This window comes from Bos mutus, chromosome 3, assembly GCF_027580195.1.
Source record: "Bos mutus isolate GX-2022 chromosome 3, NWIPB_WYAK_1.1, whole genome shotgun sequence".
NCBI classification, from domain to species: Eukaryota; Metazoa; Chordata; class Mammalia; order Artiodactyla; family Bovidae; genus Bos; species Bos mutus.
Genome location: NC_091619.1, coordinates 80,625,234 through 80,646,118, shown reverse-complemented (window position 1 = coordinate 80,646,118; position 20,885 = coordinate 80,625,234). Strand labels below are relative to the sequence as shown.

The window sequence follows — 20,885 nt, the reverse complement described above, 5'->3', positions numbered from 1 at the left end:
TGTAATTGTGGATTTGTCTATTTCTCCTTGCAGTTGTATTAGTTTTTGCTTCGTTGATTTTGAAGCTCTGTTATTGGATGCATAAACATTTAGAATTGTTTTGGTCTGTTAATGAATTGACCCCTTTATAATTATAAAACCCTTCTTTATCCCTGGTGATATTTTTTGGTCTGAAATATACTTGTCTAGCAGCAGCAGCATACTTGTCTTACATTAAGCTTTCTTTTGCTTAGGGTTATATGGTATATCTTTTTAAATATTCTAAAACATTTAATCTATTTGTCTTTATGTTTAAAGTTTGTTTCCTGTAGGAAGTGAATAGTTGAATCTTGCTTTTTTATCCAATCTGATAATCCCTGCCTTTTAATTAAGTTGTTTAGAATAGGCATACTTTGGAGATAATGTGGGTTTCGTTCCAGACCATTGCAATAAACCAAATATTGCCATAAAATAAGTTGCACAAATTTCTTGGTTTCCCAGTACACATAAAGGTTGTATTTACATAGTATAATAGTGTAGTAAGCATGCAATAGCGTTATATCTAAAAAATAATATTGCTGTTTAGTTACTCAGTTATGTCCAACTCTTTGTGCCTCCAAAGACTGCAGCACGTCAGGCTTCCGTATCCTTTACTATCTCCCAGAGTTTGCTCAAACTCATATTCATTGAGTCAGTGATGCCATCCAACCATCTCATCCTCTTTCACTCCCTGTCCTCCTGCCCTCAATCTTTCCCAAGATCAGGGTGTTTTCTAATGAGGTGGCCAAAGTATTGGAACTTCAGCTTCAGCATCAGTCCTTTCAGTGGATATTCAGGATTGATTTCCTTTAGAACTGACTGGTTAGATCCGCTTACAGTCCAAGGGACTCTCAAGAGTCTTCTTCAACATCACAGTTAGAAAGCATCAATTCATCAGCCCTCAGCCTTCTTTATGGTCCAACTCTCACATCTGTACATGACTACTGGAAAAATCATAACTTTAACTATATAGACCTTTGTTGCCAAAGTGATGTGTCTGCTTTTAATACAGTCTAGGTTTGTCATAGCTTTTCTTAAGGAGCAAGTGTCTTTTGAATTTCATGGCTGCAATCACCAATGCAGTGATTTTGGAGCCCAACAACATAGAATCTGTCACTGTTTCCATTTTTCCCCCATCTATTTGCTATGAGGTGATGGGAACAGATACTATGATCTTTGCTTTTTTAAATGCTGAGTTTAAATGCTAAGCCAGCTTTTTCACTCTCTTCTTTCAGTTTCATCAAGAGGCTCTTTAGTTCCTCTTTGCTTTCTACCTTTGGTGTCATCTACATATCTGAGATTATTGATATTTCTTCTGAGAATCTTGATTCCAGCTTGAGCTTCATCCAGCTTGGCATTTTGCATGATGTACTCTGCATATAAATTAAGTAAGCAGAGTGACAGCATACAGCCTTGATGTGCTCCTTTCCCAATTTTGAACCAGTCCATTGTTCCATGTCCGGTTCTAACAGTTGCTTCTACATACCTTAATTAAAGATTACTTTATGGTTAAAAGGTGCTAATCATCATCTGACAATGCAGGGATGTCAACCAAGCTTCAGGTATAAAAAATTCACTATTTGCAAAGCACAATAAAGTGAAGAATAGTTAAACAAGATATGCCTGTGTTCACTTTTTATATGGTTATTGATAAAGTAAAGTTTGTCATCTCATTGTTTACTTTCTATTTGTTAAATCTGCTTTGTTCCCTTTTCTTCTTTTCTACCTTCTTTCAGAATATTTGACTATTTCTGGTTTCTATTTTATCTCTCTGCTGGCTGATTAGCTATAACTTTTTATTATGTTATTTTGCTCATTACTTTAAGGTTTTGGTATACATCTTTAACTTATCACTGTCTACCTTCAAGTGGTATTATATCAACTTACATATAGCATAAGAACCTTGGAGTGGTGTATTGCACTTCCCTCCTCCTGGTCTTTATTATGCTATTAGTGCCATGTATTTTATTTTTTTGTGTCTTATACATGCCACAATACATTGTTATTGTTTTTGTTTCAACATTCAATATCTTTCAAGAGATTTAAGTGGTAAGAAAACTTACATATTTGCTCATGTAGTTATTTCTGGTATTTCTCATTCCTTTGTAGGAATCCATATTTCTGTCTGCTAAATTTCATTCTTTTTCTGCTTGAAGGACTTATTTTAACATTTCTTACAATGCAGGGGTGCTGGTGATGTATTCTTTCAGCTTTTGTATCTCTGAAAGAGTCTTGCTTTCATTTTCAAAAGGTATTTTTGCTGGGTATAGAATTTTGGGTTAATGATTTTTTTCTTTCTGTGGCTTTAAAGATATTGACTATTATGCAGAGTGAAGTAAGGCAGAAAGAAAAACACCAATACAGTATACTAACGCATATATATGGAATTTAGAAAGATGCTAGCAATAACCCTGTGTATGAGACAGCAAAAGAGACACTGATGTATAGAACAGTCTTATGGACTCTGTTGCAGAGGGAGAGGGTGGGAAGTTTTGGGAGAATGGCATTGAAACATGTATAATATCATGTATGAAACGAGTTGCCAGTCCAGGTTCGATGCACGATACTGGATGCTTGGGGCTAGTGCACTGGGATGACCCAGAGGGATGATATGGGGAGGGAGGAAGGAGGAGGGTTCAGGATGGGGAACACATGTACACCTGTGGCGGATTCATTTTGATATTTGGCAAAACTAATACAATTTGTAAAGTTTAAAAATAAAATAAAATTAAAAAAAAAAGAAAAAAAATAAATTATATGATATATAAAAAAAAAAGATATTGCCCTTTTATCTTCTTCAGTTCAGTTCAGTTCTGTTCAGTCGCTCAGTTGTGTCCAACTCTTTGCGACCCTGTGAATCACAGCATGCCAGTGGAAACAGTGTCAGACTTTATTTTTTGGGGCTCCAAAATCACTGCAGATGGTGATTGCGGCCGTGAAATTAAAAGACACTTATTCCTTGGAAGGAAAGTTATGACCACCCTAGGCAGCATATTAAAAAGCAGAGACATTACTTTGCCAACAAAGGTCCATCTAGTCAAGGCTGTGGTTTTTCCAGTGGTCATGTATGGATGTGAAAGTTGGACTGTGAAGAAGGCTGAGCACCGAAGAATTGATGCTTTTGAAGTGTGGTGTTGGAGAAGACTCTTGAGAGTCCCTTGGACTGCAAGGAGATCCAACCAGTCCATCCTAAAGGAGATCAGGCTTGGGTGTTGATTGGAAGGACTGATGCTGAAGCTGAAACTCCAATACTTTGGCCACCTCATGCGAAGAGTTGACTCATTGGAAAAGACTCTGATGCTGGGAGGGATTGGGGGCAGGAGGAGAAGGGGACGACAGAGGATGAGATGGCTGGATGGTATCACCGACTCAATGGACATGAGTCTGAGTGGACTCCGGGAGTTGGTGATGGACAGGGAGGCCTGGCGTGCTGTGATTCATTTATCTTCTTGCTTGTTTTGTTTACTGTGAGAAACCTGATGTTATCCTTATTTTTCTTTGTACATAATGTCTTTTTTACTCTTGACTGCTTTTAAGATTTTTTTCTTTATCACTAGTTTGGAATAGTTTGACTATGATGTTGAAGTGGTGTTGTTTTCTTCATGATTGCTTGGGTTTTGGTGAATTTCTTGAAACTGTTGTCTCATAGCTTTCACCGGTTCTGAATTTTTTCAGCCATTTTGTCTTCAGATGTTTTTTTCTATCCTCCCCTCTCTTCCCTCTCCTTCTGGATCTCCAGTTGGACATATATTAGCATGAATGAAATTGTGCCACATCTCACTGATGTGCTTTTATTTTTTTAAAGAATTCTTTTTCTTCTCTGTGTTTTAATTTGTATAGTTCCTATTGCTTTGTTCTCAAGTTCACCAGTCTTTTGATCTTTTCCTCAGCAATAGCTGTCATAAATCCAAGTCAGTATATCTTTTATGTTGGACATTGTAGTTTGTATGTCTAAAATTCCAGTAAAAAGACTTGTTTCTACTTATCTTTTTGAACATATGTAATACTGTTGTGAGGTTTTCCAGGTGGTGCTAGTGGTAAAGAAACTGCCTGCCAGTGCAGGAGATGTAAGAGGCATGAGTTCAATCCTTGCCTGGAAAGATCCCCTGGAGGGGGGCATGGCAACGCACTCCAAGACTCTTGCAGCATGGCAGGCTGTATATAGTGAATCTCATGGACAGAGCAGCATGGCAGGGCTATAGTCTGTAGGATTGCAAAAAGTTAGACATGATGGAAATGACCTAGCACAGCACAGCACAATATTATAATATTAATAATTCTTTTAATGTTCTTGTTTGCTAATTCTAGCACTTTTGTAAGTTTGGGTTCAGTTTTGATTGAGTATTCTCTTTTTGGCTTGTGTTTTCCTGCCTATTTGTATGCTCGACTGATTGCCAGACATTGTATTATTTACCTTTTTGGGTGCTGGATATTTTTGTATTCTGAGTATTGCATTGTATGAATATGCCACTTTATTAATCCATTTTACTTGTGGTGGAGATTTGGATAGTTTTCAGTTTTTGGCAATCAGTAAGAGCCCTCCTGTGAATATTTTTGTACATGTGCTTTAATGAACATGAATATGGATTTTCGTACAGTGTGTATACCTGGGGATGTAATTGCTGAGTCACAGGGTATTCATATGTTCAGTCTCAGTATATACTACCAGATAATTTTACAAACCAGTTGTGCTAATTTATATTTCTGCTAGATGCGTATGAGAATTCTGCTTGCTCTCAGCTCACCAGTACTTGGTATTTTTCATATTTATTAGAGAAACATTTTATCTTAATTTGCGTTTGTTTGATAACAGATGAAACTGAGCATATTTTCATAGATATTTTTCCATTTAAACATGTCTTCTATTAAATTGTCTCTCTAGATTGTCTTCATATATTTTGGGTATGAATCCATTTTTGAATATATCTACAGGAAATGTTGTCTCCTACTCCCTTAGTTACCTTTTCATCATTTATCTTTTGAGGAGCTCATAATTTTAAAGAGTTCATAATTTTAATATAATCTGGTTGACTTTTTTACTTTCTTAAATGGTTAGTAGTTTTTGGATTCTGTTTAATAAATTTTTGCTCACTTTAGGACATGATTTTCTCTCTCTAGTGTTTTAAGCTGTCATTTTGTGTGTGTATGTTTTCTCTCTGGTTGTTTTTAAGATCAGCTCTTTGTCTTTTGTGTGGGCTTCATTTTATTCTACTCAGAATTCATATATTTCTTAAAATCTGAGAAAATTTCAGTCACTTTTAATTATAGTTTTTCTCCATTTTTCCTGTTCTCCTGTACATCTTTGACAAGCTTTTCTGTTATTAGTTTTTTTTTTAATGTCTCTTAAATTCTTTGGTTTTTAGATATTAGTTATTTTGCCTCTCTGTGCTGTGTTCTAAGTAATTTCTTTAGTTTTTCTGGTTCCTTGATTATCTTCTGAGCTATGTGTAGTTTTCTATTTAATCTATACCAAATTTCTATTTTCTGTTATTATTATTATTTAATTTCTAGTAGTTCCTTTTGGTTTTCTTTTACATGTGCCTGGTCAATTTTAATAGTCTATTTTATGTTATTTGTCCAACTTTTTTTGTTGGTGAGAGGCAGACTTTCACTGAGCTCTCAATATTGCTAGCGATTCTCTTCTCTTTCCTCTATCAGCTTTCTTTCTCACTCTTTTAGTGGTTCTTTTAGGCATTCTCATTCTTCATAAAACTCTGCTCAGAAATCTGTTCCATCATGGGAAACAAAAGCAAAGCAAAACAAAATTTAAAAAACGTCCCTTCCTTTGATTCCATTTATCTTACATTCACCTGACAAATGTTTATTGTGCATCTCCTATGGACTGAACTCTGTTAGGCACTGAACATTCAGAGGTCCAGAAGATAAACACATTTCTTCCTCTCTGGTATACTTGAAATCTGGATGGAAAGCAGATGTAAATAAAAAAATATTCTTGGTATAATTAATACTGTAAAAAGGAAAGCCAGTCAAAGAGTGGAATAGAAGGAACAGTATTATAGTAGAAAGTGAACAGGACCACAAAGTTCATTTAGTACTAGGAGTTTTCCAATAATTAGAGTAAATATTAGAGGGAGACTAGATCTTAAAAGGATAAGGAATTAGTCACTTTGTCAAGGTAGGAAATTAGGAACTATGTGTTTGGCAAGCCACAGGATAAGGTGTGATAGTTATGTGTTATTGTATTCAATTTAAAACAAATTTAAATGTCTCCTAAAGTAGAAACTTTTGACATATTTATAGTGCCATATTCAGTTTCCAGGCATTTTAATTTTTATTTATAATTAGTTTCAAGGTTTAGTATTAAGAGAAATTCATTGATAAAAGAGGCTTGGCATGTATTCTTTTAATTATTAAAACTATATGCTACAATTTAGCTCCATTAAACTGAATATTATGAAGTTTGGGTGATTGTAATTTTTTCAGAATGAGCTTGAAGAGGGATACATGCAGAAAACATGAGGAATAAAAGCATGATAAAACTGCTTTAACATCTTGCAGAATGGCATTAAAAATTAAACTCCTTGGAGTTGAGAGTTATAGGCAGATTTATTTACCTATCCATCCATTCACCCAAACCAGCCAACATTTATTAGGATCTGTTTGTGCTAGGTACTGTATGCATGCAGAAGCTGAAAAGATGACTAAGACTTTCTCTCTGGAAAGATCAGGGAATGTTAGTTCATTCTGAGCACTGGTGTTTTATAAATTATTGGGCAAATAGTGACCATAGTTTTCACATAGAAATTGTATTCAGTTCAGTTCATTTCAGTCACTCAGTTGTGTCTGACTCTTTGTGACCACATGAATCCCAGCACGCCAGGCATCCCTGTCCATCACCAACTCCTGGAGTTCACTCAGTCAGTGAGTTCACTCAGTTCCATCGAGTCAGTGATGCCATCCAGCCATCTCATCCTCTGTCGTCCCCTTCTCCTCCTGCCCCCAATCCCTCCCAGCATCAGAGTCCTTTCCAATGAGTCAACTCTTTGCATGAGGTGGCCAAAGTACTGGAGTTTCAGCTTTAGCATCATTCCTTCCAAAGAAATCTCAGGGCTGACCTCCTTCAGAATGGACTGGTTGGATCTCCTTGCAGTAGAGAGAATCAATTTGTAAAGGCTTTTAAAAATTACATATGTGAGTGGCAAGAATTAAAAAATATATTTTAACATGATTGGGTAATAACATACTTAATAATTTTATTTGTTGTTGTTGTTCAGTTGCTCAGTCATGTCTGACTCTTTGCTACCTGATGATGGACTGCAGCACTCCAGGCTTTCCCATCCTTTACTGTCACCTGGAGTTTACTCAGACTCATATCCATTGAGTTGATGATGCCATTAGCTTATTAGTTTTGGTTTTATAATTTGAGTATAAATGTTCCTAACAATAAATACATCTATATTTTATTTGAGCTAGTTATAATATGATATAGTTATCATATGATTATATACATTTTTTACATATTGGCAAATCATGATATTTTATTTGTAAATCTCATTTTAGAGAGTACTAATACCTGTATATTGAGCCAAGTGAGGCAAAAAGGAAACATTTTTATATTATCTCATTAGAGTTGATTGTATTTGGAATATAGAATGTTATTGTTAACAGAATTACTGATAATATCTTATATTAGTTAGTACCAAAGTGTACAAATCATTTCCGCATTCATTCTTATTTGATTTTCATAACAGCCTGAACAGAATGTAAGATTTATCTTCATTTAAATCTGAAGAAAGAATTGGATTGTGCCATACTCCATATGAACAGTAATAGGAATATATTACCATTACTGACATTTTTTTTGTATATATTTATATATTACTTTGTATATATTTTTTTATATTTTTATTTTGTAGATGAAAATGAACTCTTACCTGCAAGATCAGGGTGTACAATAGAAGATCATGTGATTGCAGGAAATGTAGAAGAATTTCGTAAAGATTTCATTTCAAGAATATGGCTTACCTACAGGGAAGAATTTCCTCAAATAGAAGGCTCAGCTTTGACAACAGACTGTGGTTGGGGGTGTACATTAAGAACTGGCCAGATGCTACTGGCTCAAGGACTCATACTACACTTTCTTGGTAGAGGTAAATCAGATTTTTGGTTTTGGGGGTTTTATTGCTGTTGTTTAAATTTGAAGTCTAGCTTGCAAACTGAATGAAATTCCCTGATGTTAACTTTCTTGACTCTCTGATGTCTTCTGAAGTTGTAACTTATTTAGCAAGTAACATAACATCTTTGTTGAATTGGGCCAGTATGACTTTAACTTTCATGATTCACCTTTCCAAAATACAGGTTGAATGTAAATATTATTCATGGCTACCACTATGAATTAAGTTCAAGTTTTAGTAGTCTTTGGATTTTTTTGTTTTTGTTATTATTTAGTTCTTTTCAATTGGACTCTCTGGATTATCTGCAGTTTGTAAATTCCGGCAGCAATGACTGAGCAGATAATTATTGTGCAGTTAATATTTTTACATTAAAATATTTTTATATTATTTAAATCTTAAGAAGTTTTATATTGGTTTTTTTATTTTTCACTCTACATATCATCAGTAATGCTTTAATATTATTTTTATTTTTATAAATATGGCTGCTACTGCTACTGCTACGTTGCGTCAGTCGTGTCCAACTCTGTGCGACCACATAGACGGCAGCCCACCCGGCACCCCTGTTCCTGGGATTCTCCAGGCAAGAACACTGGAGTGGGTTGCCATTTCCTTCTCCAGTGCTTGAAAGTGAAAAGTGAAAGTGAAGTCGCTCAGTCGTGTGGCTATAATCAGTTAAATTGATTGTTATTTTCTATTAATAAATAAAGTCATCATACTTTTAGACTCTAAAAAATGTCATTGATACCTAACTTACATATATCTATTTTTTCTGATGTGCCACCTTTCTTAACATTTCCACTAGTTTATTTTTACGTAATATGTACATTTGTAGGAAGATTTTAGTTTACCGTTTTAGGCTATCGTATCTGGTTGCTACTAAGTATCATTATATTTTTTTAGGTGTTAGATAATTTTTTACAATGCCCAGCAAATATTTAATAACCTTTCTGTAGGTATTATTGATGAGATCATTTAGAGAGAATATTTATTCCAGAATGGTGTAGATATTGCAAGGAAAGGAACTTTTCAGCTTTTCCTGGGATGATTCATTTGTAGTCTCCTGCAAACATGGACACAAATTGGAACACTTTTCACAGTCCTGACTTGGCCTCTGAACCTGTGACTCATTTGGCTAACTTAAAATTGCATGAATGTTTGGGGACTGTCTTATTATTAAAAAGAATGAGGTAGTGATATAGTTGATTTTGTGTGGGGGGATCTTTGATCTCTAATGACTTTATTAACTTCACTTACTAGAGAAGTGATATTATTCCCCAAAGAATAATTATATTATTTTGAAAGGAGTATATGAGGAAAAAAAAACCTTGAAAAGAAATATTAAACTTCCATGGTCAAACTTTTATTTTAATGTATAACCAAAACACATTTTCTGAAGGGAATCTCTCATGAATACTGTGAATGATATTCAATATATTTATTGTGCCTTTGGGTAGTCAAGATCTGGCGAGCAGTATTGGTAATGGAATGTAAAAGTCTTTATCCCATCTTAGTACTATAAAAAAAAAAAAAAGAAAGGGAAACATATTGAATTGTCCATTTGTACCTAAGTTTACTATTTTTTTCTCTTTCATTTTGGTAATTTTTTCCTGATTATATGTAATATATTCCCATTTAAAAATTTTTAGAAACTACAGAAAAGTGTGGAGAATATTATTTCAACTCTAAAGAAAGCATCATTGATAAATTAGCATGTTTTCTCTGCTTGTACCTTTATTTTTTTAAGCACCTTTATTAATCTACATACTATAAATTCACTTATTTAAAGTGAACAATATTTCAGTGGTTTTTAGTATATTTACAAAATTTTACAATTATCCCCATAATCTAATTTTAGGACATTTTCATCTTCCCCCAAAGAAACCGCATGCTGATAATGCTGTGCTGTGCTTAGTCGCTTAATTGTGTCCAACTCTTTGCAACCCCATGGACTATAGCCTGCCAGGCTCCTCTGGATTTTTCCAGGCAGGGATACTGGAGTGGGTAGCCATTCCCTTCTCCAGGGGATCTTCCTGACCCAGGTATTGAACTGGGGTCTCCTGTATTGTAGGCAGATTCTTTACCAGCTGAGCTATATGCTATGCTATGCTAAGTAAGGGAAGCCCGTATTAATAGTGGTCATTCCCAGTATTCCTCCTTCCCCATATACAACCGTTAATCTACTTTCTGACTTTATTATTTTAGTTTAGTAACTCATGTAACTTTAAATGCTGCATACTTATTTTAGTAGAATTGTTAAAGTCTAACTATTTAAAAGATCTGAATAATTTGCTTTGTAACTACTATAGCTTGGACCTGGCCAGATGCTTTGAACATTGAAAATTCAGACTCTGAATCATGGACTTCCAACACTGTAAAAAAATTTACTGCATCATTTGAAGCATCGCTTTCAGGGGAAAGAGAACTCAAAACCCCAACAATTTCTCTGAAGGAAAAAATCGAGAGATATTCTGATGATCGTGAGATGCAAAATGAAATTCATCACCGGAAAATCATCTCTTGGTTTGGTGATTCCCCCTTGGCTCTCTTTGGTTTACATCAGCTAATAGAATATGGAAAGAAGTCTGGGAAAAAAGCTGGAGATTGGTATGGACCGGCTGTTGTTGCTCACATTTTAAGGTAAAACTGTTTTAAAGTCTTCCATCTCATGACAGAGGTCCTCAGGCTCAGAGATACTGATTTTTGCAGTGCATATATCTTATTAGAACTTTTAAAATCTAACTGTATGAGAATATTTATAAAGGAACTTCCATTTGCTATTAGGGAAAAGATAAGACATATTGTGACTCTAGTCACATTTAATTTATCTACTGACAAAGTTTTCTTCTTTTGCTCATAGGTATGGATATCCAAGGTCTCTTTCTAACCAGGTTTTCACTAGACTACCTTATTGAAATGTTCTTAAAACTAACAACTCTTTCAACCTTGGAACATGCATGACATTATAGTTTTTTTTTTTTAAACAGTGTAACCTGGGGGCAATAATGTACTGATAGTGTAATGAAATGTCAAGAGCTAAAATTGATGTTTCCAGCATTTCTTTGCACACATCAAATTCTTGTGAATTGTAAATGTATGGGATTATTAATATAATTATATCATAGTAAAAGTAAAGGGTATGTGATATTCAGAGTACTTAGAAAAAAGTTGAAAGTCAAATTTCACTATACCTCAGGTTTATAGTGCCATTTACTACTGAAGTTTTAAAAAAATTATCTTATTTGTTATATTTCCCATTATTATTAACTGAACCATTAATAATATCATCAAATTACAGCATGTTATAGTAAATTTAGTCCATTTAGAATAATATACAAAATCCAAATTATTACAGTGTTTTTTTGCATATTAAAAGATTTATATTTTATAGGCCAAATGCTTGCAGTTGAAAAAATATTTGCCTAATGTTATTAAATGGATTATTAAGAATAATATCAAGTCCAGTTTAGTATGACATTTATAAAAACATAATCATAAAAGCATAGTTTCTGCTCTTTAAGATGTTACATTCTATATCCCCGGGGATCAGGGCACTTTTTCTGTAAAAGACTTGATAGTAAATAGTTGAGGCTTTTCAGGCTCTATAAGGTCTCTATTGCTCATTTTTCTCATTTAAAAAAATTTTTTTTGTTTTACAGTCTTTGAAAACTAAAAACCATATTTTAGCCTCAGGTTGTACAGAAACAGGCCTCAGCTCATGTTTGAACTGTGGGCCATAATTTTCCATCCCTCTTTTATACTAGCACATAAAAACATGCAAAATAAGGCATATTAAAGTAAAAACAAAAAAGATACAGTTAAATAAAAGTATCTATTTTTCTACAATTTGTGTAATTTACTTTTACAGATATTATGATTTTTTTTTTTCATATCTTGTGAACCATTGAGAGCATTATATTCACTTGGAAAAAATTTTCAATTTGCAGTTTTACTTACAGAATTCTAAGACTTGAAAGTAGGAAATTCATCTGTTCAGGTCCTATAGGTTTTTGAATGAAGGAAAAAAGTCATGCTATTGTTTAAAGAAAAGATAAAAAACTTCCTTAAATGTACTAGAGAACAATCATATTTTGCTAATCAGTAATGTAATGGGCTTCCCTCATAGCTCAGTTGGTAAAGAATCCACCTACAATGCAAGAGACCTGGGTTTGATCCCTGGATTGGAAAGATCCCCTGGAGAAGGGAAAGGCTGCCCACTCCAGTATTCTCCCTGGATTGGAAAGATCCCCTGGAGAAGGGAAAGGCTACCCACTCCAGTATTCTGATCTGGAGAATTCCTTGGACTATACAGTCCAGGGGGTCGCAAAAGTCGGACACGACTGAGCGACTTTCACTTTCATTTAATGTAAGTTAATATGAAGCAAACCTTGAAGCGTATTGTAATAGCACTTTTTAGAAAGCATTTAATATAGCCAGGGGAGTTTGAGAGAAATTCTTTTGGGAGGACTGGGTAGGGTTCATGCCTTTATACCCAAGAATTTAAAATTTTAAACTTATGTTTTTATGTTCTTTGAGTAATTTAGAGTAATATTCTACTTTGAAAAAATTGACGTGATTTTTTAAAAATACCATTCAGGTAATAGTTTTGAAAGCAGGCACTAAAGGTTAAATAGGAAAGTCTAGAAAATGTTGGCTTTCTTTTTCTTTAAATGAAATCTTTAGTTATTAACTGGAAATGTTAGGATTTTAAAGGATAATCCTTATTATTTTCTTAGAAAAGCAGTTGAAGAAGCAAGACACCCAGACTTAAAAGGAATCACTATTTATGTTGCACAAGATTGTACAGGTGAGGAATCTATTATATGATTTTACTTTTCATCCACTTATTTGGTTAGACCTTTTTAAAAATTTAGGTGTAATATATAGCATTACATTAGTTTCAGATGTACAGCATAATTTGTATTTATATATACAAATTTGTATGTTGCATTGGTTTCAGATGTACAACAGTATTTGTATATATTGTGAAATGATCACAATAAGTCTAGTTAGCATCCATCACCATCCATTCTGTCCATTCCGTTCTCATTGTCCAGTTGTGTCTGACTCTTTGCGATCCCAGGGACTGCAGCTTGCCAGGCCTATCTGTCCCTTACCATCTCCTGGAGTTTGCCCAAGTTCATGTTCATTGCATCGGTGATGCCGTCCAGTCATCTCATTCTCTGATGCACCATACATAGTTAAAAATTTTTTTGTGTGTGATGAAAACTTTTAAATATACGATATAATATTATTAACTATAGTCCCCTTCCTGTACATTACATCCTTGTAATTTGTCTTATAGCTAGGAGTTGTACCTTTTAACCCCCTTCACTCTTTTTGTCCCCCCACTCTACCTCTGCCAACCATCAGTCTGTTCTCTGTATCTACGAGCTTGGTGTTTTATGCATTTTGTTTTGCTTTTTAAGAGTCTTCATATAAGTGAGATGATACAGTATTTGTGTTTCTCAGTCTGACTTATTATACTTAGTATAATGCTCTCAGAATCTATCCATGTTGTCACAAATGGCAAGATTTCATTCTTTTTTATGGCTAAATAATATTCTTATATATTTACAAACACATATACATACACCACATTTTCTTTATTCATTATTGATGGACACTTAGGTGGTTTCCATATCTTGGCTATTGTAAATAATGCTGCAGAAAACAAGGGGATGCATTTATCTTTTTGACATAGTGGTTTTGTTTTCTTCAGATAAATACCTAGAAGTAGAATTGTTAGATCATATTGTAGTTCTATTTTTATTTTTTTTAAGAACCACTATAGTGTTTTCCATAGTGGCCATGTTAATTTACATTCTCACCAGCAGTGCGCAAGGGTTCCTTTTGCTCCACATCCTCAACATTTGTTGTTTTTTGTCTTTTTTGATAATAACCGTTCTAACAGGTGCGAGATGGTATCTCATTGTGGTTTGATTTGCATTCTCAGATGGTTAGTGATGTTGAGCACTTTTTCATGTATGTGTTGGCCATTTATATGGCTTCTTTGGAAAAGTGTCTCTTCAGGTCTTCTGCTCATTTTAAAATTGGATTACTTGTTTTTTTTGATGCTGAATTGTATGAGTCTCTTTATATATTTTATATACAAATATTTTTGTATATTTTGTATATTAACCCCTTATCATATATGTGATTGCAAATATTTTCTTGTATTCAGTAAGTTATCCTTTGATTTTGTTGACATTTTCTTTGACTGTAACAGAAGCTTTTCAGTTTGATGTATTGCCATTGTTTATTTTTGCTTTTGTTGCCTTATGATGCCCAGTTAAAAACATTATCACCAAAAGCAATATCAAGGAGCTTTCTGCCTGTTTTCTTCTAGGAGTTTATGGTTTCAGGTCTTACGTTCAAATCTTTGATGATCCATTTTGATTTAATTTTTGTGTGTGGTATAAGATGGTGGTCCAGTTTTATTCTTTTGCATGTGGCTGTACAGTTGTCTCAACACCATTTATAATTAGATTTTTCAAAAGTATTTAGCTTGTCCCAATTATACTGTAAATGATTATGAAGGTGGGGACCATGTTTTCACATTTTTGTTCCAACATGGCACCCTGTGTAGGCACTCATTAAATATTTCTTGATTGAATATATACTATGACTTATAAGTTGCAATATTAAAATAAATTCTTGAGGGAAATTTCAGTATTTAAAATGACTACTTAAAAAAAGATAGGTGGGAAAATTTAACATAAGTATATACTTGGTCTGCATGTCTGCCAAGTACCTCCTCATTGGTGGATTTGTTTCAAGGGAGGAAAATTCTCAGTTTGACTTGTCTCTTACTAGTCCATCAGTAAATCATCTGATCATGATGCAGGTATTGTCCTGAATGTAGCTTTGTTTTATTGTTTTGGGTCTTCTGTTTAATGACCAGTATTTATAGTAATTTTGAAACTCTGTTGGGGATAAAATAGAACCTTAATTTCCTGATAAAATAAAGTGCCTTCAAAATAAGCCACCTCATATTGTTTATTTTTTACAGAAATGCTTTCAACAGGACAAAGTATGTTAATGTTGGGGAAAGTTAAGTTATACTTTAATTATGTTTAATATAATGGTGTTTATAAGAGGTTTGAGAGTACCTTGGTAACTGACTAGTGCTGATAGTGTGGAAATAATGGTTGGCAAATACACATGCATTTGTTTGGGCTTTTGTTAAGGTTAATTGGATTTTTAAGAAAGACTGATAAGCCATGATTATAACCATATGAACATGAAAGTTTTAAGTTTTCAGACAAGTGCATGAATTTTCCAGATACTATATTTGTTTTTCAGGTAGGAAATCTTACAAAATAAAATATACTGTGTTAAGAGTTCTAATTAAGCCAAAGGATGTACGTAAACAATTAGTCATTAAATAATTTATGAATTTGCCTTTTGCATTTTGGTTGATATCAATCAGCTTTGGTCTTTAGTGTCACATACTGTTAATTAAAGAACACAAAGCTACTCAATATCTAGGTGGTTTGTGTAATTTGAAGTAGATATTTAAAATTCTGAACACTGATATTTAAAATTATAAAGGGAGAATTTATATTACTGTAGTGCATTTTGATAGATTGTGAGGTTAGAAATTAGGTGAAGCCAGAGTCAATTAATAATTAATTCCCTGCCATTCCACCATCTTCGTTAGTGCTTTTTTTTATTGGTGTTTTTAGAAGATCCACTTTCTGTTATTTTCTCTTCCTCTCATTCTGTATTCTTTTCCTTTGTAATTACATATTTTTCCATGGCTTTAAATAGTTAGGACTAGGATCTATATACTAGGACTTTAACACTGCACTTCTAGTGCTGCTGCTGCTGCTAAGTCGCTTCAATTGTGTCCAACTCTGTGCGACTCCATAGACGGCAGCCCACCGTCCCTGGGATTCTCCAGGCAAGAACACTGGAGTAGGTTGCCATTTCCTTCTCCAATGCATGAAAGTGAAAAGTGAAAGGGAAGTCGCTCAGTCGTGTCTGACTCTTAGCTACCCCATGGACTGCAGCCTACCAGGCTCCTCCATCCATGGGATTCTCCAGGCAAGAGTACTGCAGTGGGGTGCCATTGCTACTTGTGTTAATATGAGGTAACTTGTATTTTCTGCCATCCTTAACTATTTCCATGTAGATGTTCTACAAGCACTTCAAATTCAGCACATTTAAAATTAAACCTATCATTTCTCTCTGTACACGGCTCCTTTCTTGCTTTCTATTTTCTGTTCACTCATAGTATCATGTCCACATGCATGCTTACTTATTCTTGACTCTTTTCTTATTGCTAATATCTAGTTAGTCAACCAAGGCTTAACAAATTATACTTAAAAACAAACATGGTTCTGAAATCTGTCTCTTCTTCACTCATTGATACAGATCAGACCCTTATCTCTAACTAGGACTTGAACATGATTTCCCTGTCTTTCTTTTCTATTTCTCATTCATTTTGTCAAAGAAATTGATCATGTCCCTTAATTTGAAAACCTATGACTGTCTGTTAACTCCAGTCTCAAGTTATTGTAGCATTTAAAATACAGCACATGAAGTCCTTTACCAATTGTTTTGACCTACATTTCCAGCATCGCCTGTCAACTGTCTTGCATGCTAGTACACCAAAGTACCATCAACCTGCACACCATTTCTTGGATATACTATCATTACCTTTCTTCCATGTCTTTGTTGATACTATTGCCTCTGCTTAAAATGCCCCTTATTATTAAAATGCTTTGTATTAACTTTTACTCATTCTTTAAGAACATGCTGTGAAGCCTTTTCCAGCTCCTATCAGGTAGAACTAGTTTTTTATTCTGTGTTCTGTAACATTGTGGAAATACTTATATTAAATATTGCACTTGTAATTCACTTTTAATAATACCTTGTGCTTATCTGTAAGTCCTTGTAGATCAGTGTTGGGGGAAAGTACCAGAACTGTTTGGTTGGGAATCACTACTGTAGTAAGCCTCTGTTATGGAATTGGACTGTTTTATAGCCCTTCCATTGTGTTGAAAGTGGAGGAAAAATACCAAAACATTGAGGCAGACACTGTGAATTAAGGATCTTATTTGCTTTTATATTTCCCTGGCATAGAAAGCTTCAATAAATAGTTGGCCCTCAATAAATGTGTGTTGAATGAAATAGAACAGTAAGAAGAAATTGAAGAGTAAGAAGCACTTGATAAGGAAGAAATTGTTGTATATGTCAGGGGAATATTATTACTTTGTCTTTTTGCAACAATATTTGTTTCTGAAGGAAGTAGTCCTTTGGAAAAACCCATTTGATTGGAGTATGTATTAGTTCAGAAAAGTCAAAGATAGAAATGGTCCTGTGTGTACTGTCTCAGAAAAGTGAGAGAATTTAGAGATTTATAACCAGAAGTTTTACTGAGTAGCTTGGCAAAAGTAAGATGAATTGAAACATGGAAAGAACTGTTTTTCCATTTCTGTAGCTTTGGTGTAGACTGACCATGGGAGGTGCACAGTTCCTGAGTACATATTTGGATTTACTCAGTCTCGTGGCTTTACAGTACCATCTGTCTGTCAGTTCCCAAATTTTTAGCTCCATCTCAGACCTGTCCGCAGATAGAGACTTTTTATGTCCTTAACTGCCAACTTATCATCCCTGCTTGCATGTCTAGTAGATATCTCAAGTTTAGCATGTCTAAAACTGAATTCCCGTTTCTCCTTCCTGTATTTTCCCTTCCTACAGTCTTCTCTGTCTTTGTAAATGGCAGCTCACCTACTCTGTTTGCTTATATCAAAACCACGCCAAGCATCTATGACTCCTTTTTCCTCTCGTATATTATTTTTAATGTATCACTTTTCACCACCTCCTCATGAGCATCTTGTGACCATTCTGCATCTTGACAATTATTGCCTTTGTTCAGGCCACCATCATCTGTTGCTGGATTCTTGCGGTGCCTTCCTAACTTCTTTGTGTTTCAGCCCTTGCCCTCTGCAGTCCTGTGTTAATAAACACAGGAACCACACTGATAAAATATAAATCCAGATCAGGACATTTGTTTCCTAAAAAAACTCTTCAGTGGCTTCTCATCTTACTTAAAGTAAAAACTGAAGTCTTTATAATGGCTTTTAAATTTCCTACCATCTGTCTTTGTTCTCTCTCAATTTGTAACCTTATCTCCTAACCTCATTATCTACTATTGTACCCTTACTCACAGTCCCTCCAGAGGCACTGGCCTCTTGGTCCTGGAACAAGCTGTCCATGCGTCTGTCCTAAGACATTTGCACTTGCTCATCTTTCTGTCTGGAATCTCTTCCCCCAGGTATCTGCACTTCTTGGTTTATTACTTTCTTTAAGTCTTGAGTTCCCTACCAGCTTATTTTAAATTGTGCTCCATTTCAACATTTCCTATCTATCTTTCTTCCCCTCTGTTTTCCTTCAGAGCAGCTATCACCATCTGTCTTATATTTTACTCATTTATTGTCTACTTCTCTGTGTTAGAGGATATGCTCTATGAGGTCAGGGGTTTTTCTCCATTTTGCTCACTGCTGAAGACTCAGTGCCATATAATAGTTATTTGATAAATACCTATTGAATGCATAAAGGATGTGGGTAATTTTTAACTCATTGAGACCTTGTTAATGATGTTAGAAATTGCATGACTGGCCATTGTTGGGAGAAAAATTAGGGTACAAGTGTTTCTGAAAATTATTTTTATAAAATTTAATATGTATTAATTGTATTTTTTCTCAGTTTACAGTTCTGATGTAATTGATAAACAGTGCACTTCCATGGCCTCTGATAATACAAATGACAAAGCTGTTATTATTCTAGTTCCTGTTAGACTTGGTGGAGAAAGAACCAATGCCGACTATTTAGATTTTGTAAAGGTATGAAATAAGAACTAAAAATTTTTTGAAGGCAATGCTAGCTAACATGAAAAATACAGAAGGTTTGCAGTCTTTTTTCTATGAAATGGAATGATTTTATAGTTGTAGATTGATGATTTTATAGTTGTAGGTTGTAAAATTTGGCATTATAGATTTTAAATTTCAGTATTACAAGATCAGTGTGATTTGAAGAGTAAGGTGTTCAATGACAAAATAAAAAGCCTTTTAGTCTTTGCAGCTAATCAAGGGGATACAGTGCAGCAATAATCATAATCTGAAATAAGTCTATAGTTCCCATTATTCTTATGTGTGATTTTTAAATGTATGTACCTTTATTTATTCATAAACCCACATTAAACTATATCTAGGTAACTATTTTAAAAATTACTGCTGCATTATCTTCTACTTTGTTTCATGTGCTATCGTAAGGTCCATAAGTAGGAAGAATACTTATTTATGTAGACAGAGATGATGAAGATAATGTTGGGGAGGTTCCAATTTTGTTTTCCTTATATTAACCAGTTACAAATCTGTTCTATTTCAGGATACATAATTTTTTTTTTTTTCAAAAGAACCTAATTAGGTTATCTTGTCACAAAACTTTACCTTTTGAAATAGTCTGTTTGAAAGTTAGTATTTATATTATTTGCATAGTTTTAATAAAATCAAGGCCAGAGATGGAATTCCTCTTTGAATGGACTGTCATGGCATATACTCATCTTGAAATAAAGTTTAGATTTGTACCTCACATGAAACACAATAATAGTCCCATACTGTGATCCCAGTGTATACAGGTGGAACATGTATCCTCACTCTAGATTGTACTGATTCTAAAAATCTAGAGCAGTTCATTTCAATATATGGTATATGCAAGTCTTCTAGCTGATATCTTGGCTTTTCCTAATAGTTAATAAAAATTTGCAGGCTACTTGTTACTAATAATAGCAGTGTGTGCATGCTGAGTTGCTTCTGTCGTGTCTGACTCTTTGCAACCCTGTGGACTGTAGTGCACCAGGCTTCTCTATCTATGGAATTCTCCAGGCAAGAATACTGGAGTGGGTTGCCATGCCCTTCTCCAGGGGATCTTCCTGACCCAGCAGTGGAACCCATAATCTCTTATGGTCTCCTGCATTGGCAAGTGGGTTCTTTACCATTGGCGCTACTGTAACCAATAACTTATGAATCCACTAGATAAAAGTGGGGCTTTGATTTCTAACATGTGGACTCTTCAGTAGAATTTTGGGTGCAATATGAGAAGTTATAAACCATTTCATGGGGGCTTTGAGATTTCTGGCATGCTGTTATGTCTCTGTTGTAACCAAATCTAAAATGGATTGCCTGCCTTCTCTACTACCATGAGAAGATCAGAAACTGAGGCAATTTTGGAATCAACTTGCTAAAACCCCATTTCTGGTGAAAAGGGCTGCAGATGGCTTCATCTGGCTGAGGGCTTCGCTGTTTGGTGGCATTGAGAACAGTTATCAGATGGCAGGGCTGTGTAATCCTCTTGAGTGATTCACTGGAGTCTGCATTGTAGTGAAATAAACCACGGTTAGCTGTTAAAGTGATCCTTAGTACCTAGCATATAGGAGTTGCTCGACAGGTATTTGTATAACACTTGTAATACAGATTTATCTCATTTTGCCCTCACACTAGCTGGGAACTCAACTGCCTTTATTAAAAAAAACAGAAGTGACAAAAGTTAAGTGATATGTTCAACTTCAGATAATAAAACTATTGACAGAGACCTGACCTTTTTTCATATGTTCCCGTAGAATCTGGACTTCCTAAAATGTAACATTTCTTTGAGCTCCTACTAATTTAATTTATGCTACAGTCCACTTTTAGAATAGTATTAATAACTATTAATATGTTTAAGATT

At 34.5% G+C, this 20,885-nt stretch overlaps 1 protein-coding gene across 3 annotated transcripts in view; it reads left to right on the top strand.

Moving 5' to 3' along the window:
• ATG4C (autophagy related 4C cysteine peptidase) overlaps positions 1 to 20,885 on the top strand; it is a 97,923-nt gene that overhangs the window by 41,492 nt on the left and 35,546 nt on the right. For all 3 annotated transcript variants that reach the window (XM_070367916.1, XM_070367915.1, XM_005899847.2), the window contains 4 exons: positions 7,896 to 8,129; positions 10,460 to 10,790; positions 12,887 to 12,957; positions 18,867 to 19,003. In XM_070367916.1, the coding sequence (XP_070224017.1) occupies positions 7,896 to 8,129; positions 10,460 to 10,790; positions 12,887 to 12,957; positions 18,867 to 19,003 (773 nt within the window). The remainder of the gene's footprint in view (positions 1 to 7,895; positions 8,130 to 10,459; positions 10,791 to 12,886; positions 12,958 to 18,866; positions 19,004 to 20,885) is intronic.